Raw genomic sequence first — 14,157 nt, forward strand, 5'->3', positions numbered from 1 at the left:
ATATTAGTATGGATAAGCAACAATAACAGATCTATATAATCACATAAAGAGAGTCGTCTCTAGCCCTCTCTCTGAGGACAGGACAGGTTGTGACTGTTGTGAGGTAGAAGGTTCGACGAATGAAAGTAAATAAACATCCCATTCGCTAAGAGGTAAACAAACTTCCACGGGACCAGTTTGCCTGGACAAAACCAACTAACCTATAGGTACCTACATTGTAACTCAACGGGACTCTGAAAAGAATTTGTATTTAAATATTGCGACAGTTTTTTTAGCTTAATATATCCGGTTCGAAGGACCACTTTGTATGACAGGCATTTGGTAAATAGTGCAACAAAAAGCTATAGATTTTACTATAACAATGATACCTAAATAATGAAAATAGACAAATAGTTACTGATATAAACAGCCAGCGATCAGCGAACATATTTGTAGCATAATTACTTGTAACTGTACTCAACAATATGTTGTGCATGGTTTATGTAGTAGATTTTAGTGCTGGGGAATGCGCAATACTTATACCATTGTGGAACTGAGCGTGCTGGTGATTCATTTCTCGGAATTGACCTTGCTATGAGTCATTCGCTGGAAGGCAGAGTCGGGGATACCGCGCCTGTCTGCCGGTTGCTTGCTTTGCTATACACGCATTCCGCTCACCGCGAACACTTTTAATAAATAAATTTGTGTTTCTCGATCTAAATAAAGTGACAACAACAAAAATGTGCGAGTGTATTAAAAAAAAACATTAAAATATATTTGGCTCCCAAATTCTAAAACTACTTGTAAATATTTTTGTGTGCTTTTATAGTTGGATATCATGATAACAACTATGACGTCATTCATATTATTGAAGGTAAGCTATTTGAATTTTGACATGTATTGTGATATCTACAGCTTAATTATTGCTTAAATTATTTTTATCATTATTTGATTACTTAGTGAGTCATTCAAATTTCTTATCAGTATCTGATTTGACTAAAGTTCTAAACTGACATGTAACGTATTACGCTATTAAATGTAAAAGTACTGTAGTTATCATCCTTCTCTTTCCCACACGGTGAAATCACTGACACACGCTATAATGACGATTTATCAGTGTTGTCTACGGTATTTGTTAGAGTATCCAAATGCGTGGTTTGTGTGTTAGAAAGAAATAGAGAATTAAATTTTATTGTAATGGCGAAATTCTTTAGCGTATGATTACGCACAGAAAAATAATTAAATAAAGTTACAAGTGTGATTAATTAGTCTAAATGAAGTGTATAGAAAGACTGTCGCCAAGCTATGAATCTCGTACTGTTGTTATCGTGTGAAGCGTTGGAAGAAAAAGTTATTGTCCAGCAACAGCAACTTGTTGAACAAGTTTCCAATTAACTTTTCAGACGAACTCTTTCCTCTTGAGGATGAACAGAGAGGATAACGTCGACTGGTTCCATGGGAAAATATCACGAGAATCTGCCGAGAAGCTGTTAAAAGAAGGTAGGCGTTGTTTCAAACTAACTTTTTGATACAAAATGGTAACAATAGATTCTGATTCCTTGTTTACATTTGGCGTTTCCAGAGGGCGAAGATGGTGTTTTCTTGGTTCGTGAAAGCAACACTTCACCAGGAGACTATGTCTTGTCAGTGTTGCACCAAGTAAGTGTACTGAAAGTTTTATAACCTATATAACAACTTAAGTAAACAAACAAAGCAATGTTTCAAATTACTTGGTCGTGAAAAAAGTTCTCTAATGCGGTTATGCCATTGTCGAATAGTATTTATTCTCACAGAAAAGCTAGTTATCACATGGGCTACTAAAAATTTGTAACATATAATAATATAATAAAGATGAAATCTTTAAAGACTAATTAAATATATGAGTATAATAATCCTATTATAATTTTCATTTTATTGTATTTGGACACTTAGTCATGTCTGCGAATACACTATGAGAGTTGCAAGGTTATGTTTTAAAACTCCACGCTTGACTCCCGAATCATATGTAATGGTGTGTGCATTAGTTTGTATCATAACTTAAATTATAATTTATTTCAGGGTGAAGTAGTGCATTACCAAATTCGGAGGCATGGTGAGGATGCTTTCTTTTCCATTGAAGAACACACAACAGTGCATGGGTTGGACACCCTCATACAGCACTACCGAGGAGACTCCAATGGTCTTGTCACACGGCTGTCTGTTGTGTGTAAGGGGCAGCCTCCCCCTCACGAGTCACGCACCCAGGGGACCACCAATCTTTTACACAGGTAAGCAGCCTTTTGCCACAATTTTGCATACTCAATATGTGGTCCATAGGGCCAATGGCAGTAGGACAAATAGGCTTAAAGGCGATTTTCAGATAGAAAGGTTAAATATAGTGGACCACCTAAAAATTAAGTTAACTATTTGGATTTTTTAAAGATGGTTTTCTCTGTACAGCACAAGAAACTTTTGACAACATGAAAAAAGGGAGTAAAATTACTCTACATTGCTGCCGTTTCTTTGACTGGCCTGGCTAGTGATAAGCAGTGCCAATTAATGTTATAGCAAGCAGTTGAGAATGTCTAACTCTCTTTTTAGGACTCTATACCAAAGGAGCCCTTATGGTGTGACTCTGTTAAAAAAAGGGCAAATTTTGATAACATGCCTTCTAGCAAATACATAAGTTAATATGACAAACAATTATTAGCTAATTCAGACTTGTTAAGTTGTTTATGAATAACGCCATATTCCTTTCACATTGTTGTACCAGTGAAAACACTAACAATTGTTAGGTAAGCAATTTGTGAGCAACATAATCCTGTCTGTATTGTCTATTGTGATGATTGCTGAGATGATAAAAAATAATAAACAATTCTTGTAGGAACAAACATCGATGCTCCTCAATCTCATCAGCTCATGACACAAATAAATTCCCTTATGAATTCATATCTGTGTGTGTAGCCGAATGCACAAACGCTCACGATGCTCTTTCATAGCTATCTATCTCTAGTATCTCTATCGCTCTTGCGTATTGGCGCGACAGAGCCAGACTCCATTTCTGCGGCGTTTCGGTGACGTTTCGCGTCGAAGAAATGACATTTGGCCAACTAAGACTGGGTTTTATTATGATACATATACATAAATTCACACCTGTATTCCCAAACCGGGTAAGCAGAGCACGTGAAACTTTTCAAGTTATGATGTTATCCATTATTGAATGCTGTGATATCAATGCCACAGTTTACTCGAATGATAGTGAAGAAGGAAGTTCCATTAACTGGAGAGCCACAGTTATTGCCCTTAATTTCTTCCATCTTCTTGAAACAAATTGCTATGACCAATGTCTTAAGAACAATTTGAATTCATTACTCCACAAGGCTATATTTATAGAATTATTTCATGATTTAATTTGTTTTTTATTATGGTCGTGTGAAATAGTTGCTTGAAGTCGGTTGAGTAGGTCATTGCTCTGAGTCTTTTTACTTATGTTGCACAATTGGTTGATGCAATGTAAAAGTGACAAGTTTATTGCTGTGTTCCTGTGGTGAATGCTGTTGAATAGCTTGTTCAATAATGCTGACAATGTGATGTATTATGATAATGCGCAGTAATGATATTGATGCTGTAGCCGTGTATTAGCAATAATAGGTAAATTCTATTATTGCTATTTCTTGCTGATACATATTTACATTAGGTATATGACGTTCTACTTATGATAAATTATGAACATGTGTATTCAGGTTATTCCAAAAATGGACTTTAACATGGTAGTATAATGGTGGTTTTTCAAATAGCCAGTACCTACAATAATAAATATTAATTAATCCAAAATACCGTATCTACATTTCTCTATACATATTTTATTTCTTTTAATTAAGAGAGAGATGTTTGTGCGTACGTTATGTGTAGGTATAAATGCTTCGCTGATTAAATTAACATAAATATTTCTTATTCTCAAACAGCTAATTATTGACTCAAATGCCATTCTATTATATTTTTATGAATACGCGTATTACTCACACCTCGCAAACCGCGATGAGATTGTTGACATGTTATAGTATCAGCACTCCAGATACATCTGTGTTTGAAGATGGTGACTCACTTGAGTTAATGATTCATATAATGATTTTGCGTGCTTTTGGGTCGTTTGGTTATGGAGTTGTGTGTCTTTACCATCTGTTACTACAAACATTTGACGTAATTGGAATAGTGTTTGTTCTACTATTAATGAATAAATAGCAAACTATTTTATTTAATCCATACTAATATCATAAATGGGAAAGTGTGTGTGTCTGTTTATTTGTCCGTCTTTCACGGCAAAACGGAGCGACGAATTGACGTGATTTTTTAAGCGGAGATAGTTGAAGAGATGGAGAGTGACATACGCTACTTTTTGTCTTTTTCTAACGCGAGCGAAGCCGCGGGCAAAAGCTAGTACTTTATAAGTATCTACAATTCTCTAGAATCTTACTGTGCTCTAGAGATTTCGCTTACAGATTAATAATATAATGGCCACTGTCCGTTATCACTTACAGCAATGCAGCATGCAATGTCAAATTAATTTAGGCACATGAATTTAAATAAAGTATATCATTCACAAAGACAGTGTATCACAAGAGTTTGGACTCTTTTTTTCAATTGTGTTGTTGACCTTCTACACCCAATTTACCAATTCAAATTAAATTCCTCTTCGATTTTGACGTGCGGCAGCTAGTTCCTTAAATACTTGTCCCATTAACGTCTATATTTACATTTGCGATCAAATATTGTGGTGATACTGATAGTTAAAAAAACATAGAAAATAGATTTAATGAAATAATCATAAATGTGACGCATCTGAATATGAACCATTGTGATTTCCGACAAAATTCACTATAATGCACAGCATACGATAGGCGTTCAAAGGGTTAAAAGTCCACACTCCAGGTACCAGTGTGTAGTCTTATGTTGTAACATACTCTTAATGCGCGTGTGTTAATATGTAGCTAACGCTAACGACAGTTTACTTTTAAATTGTATACTTATTACATAAAATAATCTCTATTTATCAGAGCAACGGAGGCCGGTGACTACAACATAGTATCACAGATGCTAGCAGTCGGATACCATAGTCGCGACGCCAAGAACCAGGATGGGCAGACGGCGGTGCATATCGCCGCGAAAGCTGGACGGGATAAGATACTCGGGAAGTTAATAGAGAGCGGGGCCACAGTCAATGTGCGGGACTCGTTCGGATACACGCCGTTACACGTAAGTACCATTAATGCTATAATATAAGGCACAAGGTGGTCTTACATATAGCCACGAAAACCGGGCGGAACCAGATACTCAGGAAACTCATAGAGACTGGCGGCACTGTCAATGGGCGGGACTCGTTCGGATACACGCCGTTACATGTGAGTACCTATGTAGGTACACTAGGGCTATAAGGTACAAAGTACTTTTACACCAGTATAAATCGCTGCGAAAGTCGGACGGGACAAGGGACAGGGAAGAGTGGGGCTACTGTGAATGATCGGAATTCCTTCGGATACTCGTAGTCGTACACAAGAAGTAAGTAAGTTTCTAGAATCCAGGCGATATCTGGTCGCCGATCGGATATGTGCTCCACATCGGCCAAAATGTTTATACAAAATCAGAACCACTTTCGTGAATCAGATTAAACTCTTGTCACGTTTTTTGTACACTACAATGTCTTCCGCTCTCATTATTGTCGGGTAGGCACGTCACGTAGTAAATTTCCTTAATTTCCGCGAGGAAAATCGTACTACAAAGGCTTCATTTTTCCTGGTACCTAATCTCATCAGTCTTACTAATAAGTCTCCCTCTGCAGAGAGAATTGTGTTATTAAATAGAAAACTAAAGAAGAAAATTAAGGTTATATTTATATTCTCATAATAAAATAAATACTGGAGCGTGTGTTTTTAAAAACTGGCAGTGCTCAGGCACGGCAAGTCGCATAGAAAAGTACCGTGACCCTCAAATGTTCTTTACAGTATACGTGCCAGAACAACTTGCCGAGCACCGCAGAGCTGCTAATAACGCAGGGCAATGCCAACTACCAAATGCGGCACGCGCCGACGGGCAAAGTTCCTCTGCACGACGCCGCGCAGAGAGGACACATTGACTGCATTAAGGTACGCCCACAAAACGGTCTTGTTATTGCAGTAAACTTGTCAGAACAATCCACAGTTGCTGATAAGAAAAGACAAAGCTAACCATCAGAAGGTATGCGTCCACAGAGAAAGTGCCAAAGTCATAAGGTGTTTAATCGATACAGAAACAACGGATTTGTACCAGTTACTTAGTACCAAACCATAATGCTGGTTTTGTAAGCTGGACATTTCAGTGGGTCCTGTGAATAAGGGCATAACTCAAAATGACTCGGTGAAAAAGGGCTCATGTCCGAGGTGGGACTTGTGCCCTTTTTCACCGAGTCATTTTCAGTTATGCCCTTATTCACAGGACCCAATGATTTATTCTCAATGAACTGTTTGTGCCAGTGGCGGGGTTTAGAAATATCCACAATTTGGATACTATGTCGTACGTTTACATTGTAAATTATCGATGCCTAAAATAATCTGAATACGCACATGTTTCCAAAATAGGTTGTATCGGAAATACCACAACCTGACCAAAACAAAACTCTCATTCAACAATGGCAACAAATTACATTGTAGTCTGAACACCGGAAGCCACATTCCATAACAACAAATTGTTTGGAAGTCTTATTTGATAGTAATGTTTACTGTTACTTTTGAATAAATTATTTTACACCATGAAACCAAAGACTAAAAAAGGAACTTATTGGTGAAATTTAGACCCAGTCATATTGTTTTACCATTTAGCGCGCCGTATTTTAGCAGTTTCCGTAGGACGTCTGCAACTCCAGTCCAGAGGCTACTTAAGTATTGTGTTACAATTGCACTTTGCCGACCCTAACGCTTCGCATTCCGTCGAGCATTGGCAACCATACTCAACGAAAAGTATAGCAACACTGAGTAGTGTCTAGTCTTACTTGGCTGCGTTTTGCTACAAAACTGTGTTTCGCAATTTCTTGATTAACCATTATAATTATGAATTATAAATTCAAATAGATATCATACACGAAAGGAAAAACGACAAGGCCCACTGGTGGGCCCGCGCGCGGCGGGCGGGTGGTCTAGTGGTAAAGACGTTAGCCGCGTAAGCTGAAGACCCGGGTTCGATTCCCGGCTCGGCCACCAGTGGGCCTGTTGTTTTTTCTTTCGATATCTATTTCAATTTATAATTTATATATACGGTAGTGTGACTACTTGAAAAAAGAACAAATCAAAAAATATTCAATTAAATAATTTTATTTGTTCCCTAGTTGCATTATAATATGATTTTGATTTGACTAGGCAAACACTTTAGGTGCCAGTTTTGGTATTATAACCAAAGGAAATGTTTGCAGGTCCTTCTAAAATTGAAAGCTCCCGCGAACCCGAGGACGTTACAGCAAGAAACCCCCGCGGATCTGGCGAAGCACCATGGTCATACCGAATGCTATCAGCTATTAAGTAAGTACTCGTTCTTGTTGTGAGGAGATGAATGATAAGTAAGGGTCGAGAAGATACCTATTCCCATTCGTGCTTATGGACCAAGAGCTCAGAGCTGCCAGACCTTCCTAATTTTGTCGAGGATGAAACTATGGGATAATGTAGGGTCAGTATCGACGTTTACTGTCCGCATGTTTGCTAGTTCGGCCCAACGGCCATTTTTCGGACAGAAGGTAAAACAATATAACAGTAATTTTCCTTAAATCCTCAAGGCTGATTTGTATACTTGTATGTGTTAGAACATACTATTATGAATTGATAATCATCATTGCCATTTTCTCTCCATCAGACCATTTTCTCCGACCGCAACTTAACACGTTAGTTGCGCACCCAATTCTTCATTCATAGGGTAGTTTCATTCATAAATAATTCACTTATTTCCAGAAAACTACAAACCCGATCCACCGCAAACCTCTAAAAGTCAATGGTATCACGGCACGTTGAGCCGGGACGAGGCCGTTCAGACGTTAGAACAGTACTGCAAGCAGAACAACATAGTTGATAAAGCTACGGACGGCGTGTTCCTAGTGCGTTACAGCGAGCGACACAGCAGCGCCACCTGTGTGCTTACCATGCTCAGCGAGAACACGCCTTACCACTTTATCATAAGGAAGGAGGTAACTATTTAAACATCTTCTTCAATCATATTCCTCCATTGACTCCGATCTTCGGCAGCTTGTGGGTAACCTCCTTTCACCCTATCTCTAACATCTTGACTGACTGCTCTTGGCTCCATAGACCGACACCAAGTCAATTTAGGGCGGTATAGTTTCCGGGGTATATTGCAGGTCAGGGCCGGGTTGAATGGGTATCAGGTTTTCTGAGGATATATATGCCCAATCCAATGCCATTTTGCTAGTAATACAACTTGGTGTACAACTTGTACAAGACTAGGGGTGGTCTGCTTTTAGTGCGGTACAGCGAGCGACACAGTAGCGCCACCTGGCTTAACATGCTGAGCTAAACGCGGCTTACCTCTCAGCTTATATCCTTGCAGTCTGCATCTTGTTTTTTGCTCCACGCATCTTGGGAGCTATATGAGATCTGGAATATTAAAAATGTGTGCTAGCTCCTAGCCAATTACTGGTAGACATTAGGATAACATTGGGACATGTGGCGTCCTCTTGCTTCGAAGGCCAAGAGCGATTTTGAATCGCGCACGCAGTATAGTTAGTTTACTTATTTCTGACTAGCTTTATGCAATCTTCAAGGTGATCAAAACGTTTTTTCTTGTGCAGGCGGCAGGTTGGGTATTCATCGACGACGGGCCATACCTGGAAGGCGTGGAGCGACTAGTGGAGCACTACAGCGCCGTGCCCGACGGACTGCCTGCTCGCCTACGCGTGCCTGTGCCGCCCAAGCCTAAGCCACCCTTGCCCGAGGTAAGTACTCTTATTCTGTACTAATATACAGCTGGCAGGCAAGCATGGTCGCGTGATAAATGATACATATAATGTCAAACAGTCCTTTTCGCACTATTTGTAAGCGCGATAGGAACGCACCGATGCGATAAAGTTTATCCTACTAGTGTGCTACGTCCGCTGGTATCACATCTTTTGATAGCACTTAACTACATGGTAAACGTTACTCATGCAGTAAATTAGATTATGTTCCACAATTAAAAAATAGCTAATTCGAGCAGAGACAGACGGTTTGGTGCAATGCAACCATCCCAAAGTAAAAAACCTGGCCACGAATTGCATTACCTTAACAAAGAGCTGATAATCTGGATGTGAACAGAACAATAATCGTCACTGTATTCAACCTGTTGTCCAAAAACTAATCTCCTAATATTTTTCCAGTTCTCAACAATGCCACGGACCAAGAAACCATCACCCAGTCGAGCAGCCATGAACCAGACGTTATCCCTAGTCAAAAACGACATCTTGAACAAGCAGCTCTCCGAGCCGAGCTCCCCGCCCAACGCCTTCGAGCTGCTCACCAGGAACCTGTCCTTCTCCTCCGACTTCAACAACGACAGCCTCAACAACAACGAGGCGCTGGATGACAACGACACCTATAAAGTGCCCGTTAACAACAGCGCCGTTGTCGTCGGGGAGAACTATAATGAGATATCAATTAATTCTGATGGCCAGCTTTCCACACTGCAAGGTTAGTTGAATAGGTACTGTCGATTATCCGATTTCATCCTCATCGCCTCGTAAGTCCTAAAGATTTTATATCAAAAAAATATTATTGGATATTCAACGAAAACACGACTAGTGCAAGTGGTAGTCTCGTTTACGGTTATATCTATAAATAGCAGGCGTATCATAAGTGTGTTTCTGAAAATTCATTCCATTTATTATCAACCAACTAATGTGTGCATGTGTAAATGTAATGTATTCGAATATAAAAACAATGTCTCAGTAACTCTAGAATAATGGTGTTTTTAGACTTTGTGAAGAAAACATTCAGCTAAGTTGTATTTGAATTGCAGATTTCATTCCTATGAGCGAGCTGACGCTAGGCGCGACCCTCGGCGAGGGCGAGTTCGGGTCCGTGCTGCGCGCCACGCTCGCCGCCGCGCCCGGCCGCGCCGCCGCGCCCGTGGCCGTGAAGACGCTGCACGTGCAGCACACCGACTCCAACCAGCACGACTTCCTGGCCGAGGCCAAGACCATGATGACGCTGCGGCATCGGTGCATAGTTCGACTCATCGGAGTGTCTTTGGTGAGTTAAACATTTAGATCCACACGACAAAATACGAGTCTTCTTTAGCTTACCGTAGGGTTTAGTCAATTTGTGTAAGATCCTTTAATATTTGTTTCCTTTATTCCCAAAATATAATTACGTCGCGAAACCCATAGCTGGGACGACCAAAAACTGCAATGCTAATGCTTCAGTAAGCGGATTTTTACAAATTAAGTTTGCGATGAAAAACTGGAAACGTAACTCGCTCGTAAAGCGTCACGTCCTATGTGAGACCGCCTTATTAGTCACTGATGAAAATTATAAATCGTATGTGTATTCCAGGGTCCCCCACTCGCCATGATCCAGGAGCTAGTCCCGCTCGGCTCTCTACTTGAATACCTGGTGCGGTCGCCGGAGCAGGCGTCGGCGGGCTACGAGCTGCGGCTGTGGGCGTGCCAGGTGGCGGCGGGCATGCGCTACCTGGAGCGGCGTCGCTTCGTGCACCGCGACCTCGCCGCCAGGAACATCCTGCTCGCCACCAGGTACGACACATTTGACATCCAGCATACCAGTTCGTACACCAGTACCAGGGGCGGCTCACTCTGCGATTCTATCGCCGCGCTACAAGTACATGCCGGCGGCCGCGAGTTCGCGGCCTAATCAGGGTTGGCGCGCGTTCTCACGGAACGCACGTTCACACTTTCTATTGTTGCTTTACGTCGCGAGTTTTTTTTAAGGTTCATATGCGATGTCTGCATGTGGAATGGCTAATAATGCTTAGTTAAATATACATCATGGATAAAATAGGACAATCTTAGGCAGCGTTTCCACTTATGCGTCGCGTGTCTCGGGGCGCGCAAAGGGCGTCCGCGCCACGCCACCTGAGTGTAATTCAAAAAGCGTCTCCTCAGTACATTTTGTATAGGAAGGACGTAAGGCGCGCCGCCAAGCGGCGCGGCGCGCGCCCCGCCGCCGCCACGCCACCTGGGGCGCGTCTTACGTCTTTCCTATACAAAATGTACTGAGGAGGCGTTTTTTGAATTACACTGAAGCGGCGTGGCGCGGACGCCCGTTGCGCGCCCCGAGACACGCGACGCTCTGGTGTGGCCGGTCACTTACACAGATCTACTAATGATTAAGTCCCACGGAAAAATTCAATAAGGCTTGTGATGTTGGGGCTCAAACAAAAATATATAAATACTGTATATACTGTATCTAAAAAGTACCCAAGGCTTAATAGTATAACATTTTATCTGAGTATTAATTCTTTTTAATCCATAGGCAACCCTATCGTCCGACGCTGCGCACGTGCGGCTCGTTTCTTTGTTAGAATTTTGTAGGCATTTAAAAAGGCGGCATTTCTTGAACATCAAAGCAGTGGGCCTTCTGTACTTGTACTATTATATATTCTGTGCCAGTACTTCGAGTTCAAGATTGCAGATTCAGAATCTGCAGTCTTGTCAGTTCCTCCAACCGTCTAATAGCCAATAACGGTGACGGAAAGTGATCAAGGTCAGCATTTTGAAACTCAAAAATACTTATATGACGAGTTTCATTGAAAACCGTCCGTAGGTATTTAATGATTCGTTCAGTAAGGTACAGCGGGGCAATTCTCAACTGGGGGCAAATGTAACTGGTCCATTTTTTCCATGTTTTACAATGTTTGCATTATTAAATGGAATGTCTACCGGTTATATATCGTAGGCGTGTTCAGTGGATACATGTAGAACTCAACATTATAGTGTAATAATGGAAAAAATGGATTAGTTACAATTGTCCCCCAGTCGAGTATGCCCTGCTGTACCTTATCTAAGTCATCAATTCATAAAAACTTGCATGACAATCAGCGGTATGTGGACCGTACAGTGTATAAAATTAATTTCTAAGGATCATTTCATGACAAATAAACTACTTTCTTTCAGACACCAAGCCAAAATTAGCGATTTCGGTCTATCTCGAGCTCTGTCCATGGACAGTTCGTACTACAAAGCCAGCCAGGGCGGCAAGTGGCCCATCAAGTGGTATGCGCCCGAGTCCTACAACTACGGCACCTTCAGCAGCGCCAGTGATGTCTGGAGTTACGGCGTCACACTATGGGAGATGTTCTCTTACGGCAAGCAGCCGTACGGAGACATGAGGGGTACCGAGGTTAGTATCACAGCCTAGACTCTAGGCCCTAAAGAGTCCAACGAAAAGAATAGAGTGTACAATGTAGGCAATTGGTACATGCTCGCCAGAATCCTACAACTACGTCAAGCGCGCTGTGGAAGATGTTCTGCCGTGTGAGGGTCACTAAAGTTGTTATTTCAATACAAAGCTTGTTTGAAGAAAATTGTATAGGAACACAATTTTTATCAACTGTCGTTTAGATGTCATAGATTTTGCTTTAAATAGCGACTAAATACTTCTGAGATCGGACAATGTTATGGTTCAACATTTCAACCTATTTTTTACAGGCGATACAAATAGTAGAAAGTGGCGGACGTCTAGAACGGCCCGAAGAGTGCCCGGACGAGATCTACCAAGTCATGCTCGACTGCTGGGAGTACAACCCCGACCGCCGGCCCACGTTCGGTCTGCTCGTCGATGTATTCTCCCAGCATCCCGACTACGTGAACATCAGCCAGCTGGCCCTAGACAGCGACGACGTAGTAAACGTCTAGCATTCGCTTCAATATTTGCCTGACACGGCGTTGCGTCTCCTATGCTCTTTATGTCGATGAGATGCAGCTGAAATGTTTGGCAAATATTTCTCATAACTCTTATGGCTTTGACCAGGCATTTATGCTAAATGTCAGTGCAAAAGCGACGGGATGAAAAGCCGGGTTCAGTGAGATTTAAACTGATATTGACAACTGGAAAAATAACTTAATCTGACTTCTTCCTCCTACCCTTATCCCACGTTATGTTGGTACAACATGTCTTCCTCTTCCATTCTCCCCTATCTCTCGTCATCTCAACACACATCTCTCTTTCTCATGTCCTCTTTCACGCAATCCATCCATCGTTGTTTGGGTTTACCCCTCCCTCTCCATCCATCAACATTCATCTCCAACATTATTTTTGCCTATATGACACTCATCCCTCCTCATCACCGTACCAGGCCAACCTGCCACTCCTCATCTTTTCCGTTATAGACGCAACTTTCAAACTTCCCCTAATATACTCATTCCTGATCTGATCCATTCTGGTCACTCCACACATCCATCTCAACATTCTCATTTCCGCTACGTGCACTCTCCTTTCATCCTCCACCTTTGTCGCCCAGCATTCAAGACTAACCATGACTAATAAATCCACTGACATGTAAAATATAGTAAAGTTAATCTGAAATTTCGCTTTGTTACCTTGCCTGACGGCGTACTTTGTGACGTAGTTATACGTCTGAAGATATATAATAATTGATGGTTTGCTAGCTGTGTGAATTTAATGATCTGAGCGTTTCAAGTGTATGGTATGGGTAGTGGAATAATGGAATGAGTATGTGTTTCTTAGTATAAAATTATGGTGACCTTAGCTTTTATAAATATATGTAATGATCAAATTGATTATATATTTAAGTTTGTCTTGGTTTTACACATGCGTATTAAAATAACCATTAAAAATTATGTAAATTTTAGTGTAACCTACAGGCAGGCTTTTTCTGGATTGCACGTTAGTCGTACAGAAATTGGCACTGAGTAAATGATTTAGGCTAAAAAATTAAATGTATTACGATGTTGAAATGCGTATACAACGACTAGATTAAGTATTTCTATAAGAGAAGATATTGGATGATTGACAAAATGGAAGTATGCCATGATGTGCCTAATTATATGTATGTTCTCGTTTATAAATTTAAATTTGTATTAAATTTAATACTGTTGGTATGTATGTTCTCTGAATACCATGAAAACGTAATTTAAAAGATTGCTTTTGATATGACAAAATAGCATTTTACTATTATTTTGACATTTTTTTACGATTACAGTGTATTTGTATA

At 40.7% G+C, this 14,157-nt stretch overlaps 1 protein-coding gene across 1 annotated transcript; it reads left to right on the forward strand.

Moving 5' to 3' along the window:
• The first annotated feature begins 589 nt into the window (after positions 1-589).
• LOC125225659 (tyrosine-protein kinase Shark) lies at positions 590-13,158 on the forward strand. The gene is made up of 14 exons (XM_048129473.1): positions 590-853; positions 1,383-1,479; positions 1,562-1,638; positions 2,038-2,246; positions 5,013-5,211; positions 5,958-6,098; positions 7,397-7,502; positions 7,926-8,158; positions 8,780-8,923; positions 9,344-9,653; positions 9,982-10,214; positions 10,518-10,717; positions 12,098-12,323; positions 12,632-13,158. Exons 1-14 carry the CDS (start codon positions 818-820, stop codon positions 12,836-12,838), a joined length of 2,418 nt encoding a protein of 805 aa, XP_047985430.1. The 5' UTR covers positions 590-817; the 3' UTR covers positions 12,839-13,158.
• Positions 13,159-14,157: the final 999 nt, after the last annotated feature.

The sequence above is a fragment of the Leguminivora glycinivorella genome, chromosome 4, assembly GCF_023078275.1.
Source record: "Leguminivora glycinivorella isolate SPB_JAAS2020 chromosome 4, LegGlyc_1.1, whole genome shotgun sequence".
Classification (NCBI taxonomy): domain Eukaryota; kingdom Metazoa; phylum Arthropoda; class Insecta; order Lepidoptera; family Tortricidae; genus Leguminivora; species Leguminivora glycinivorella.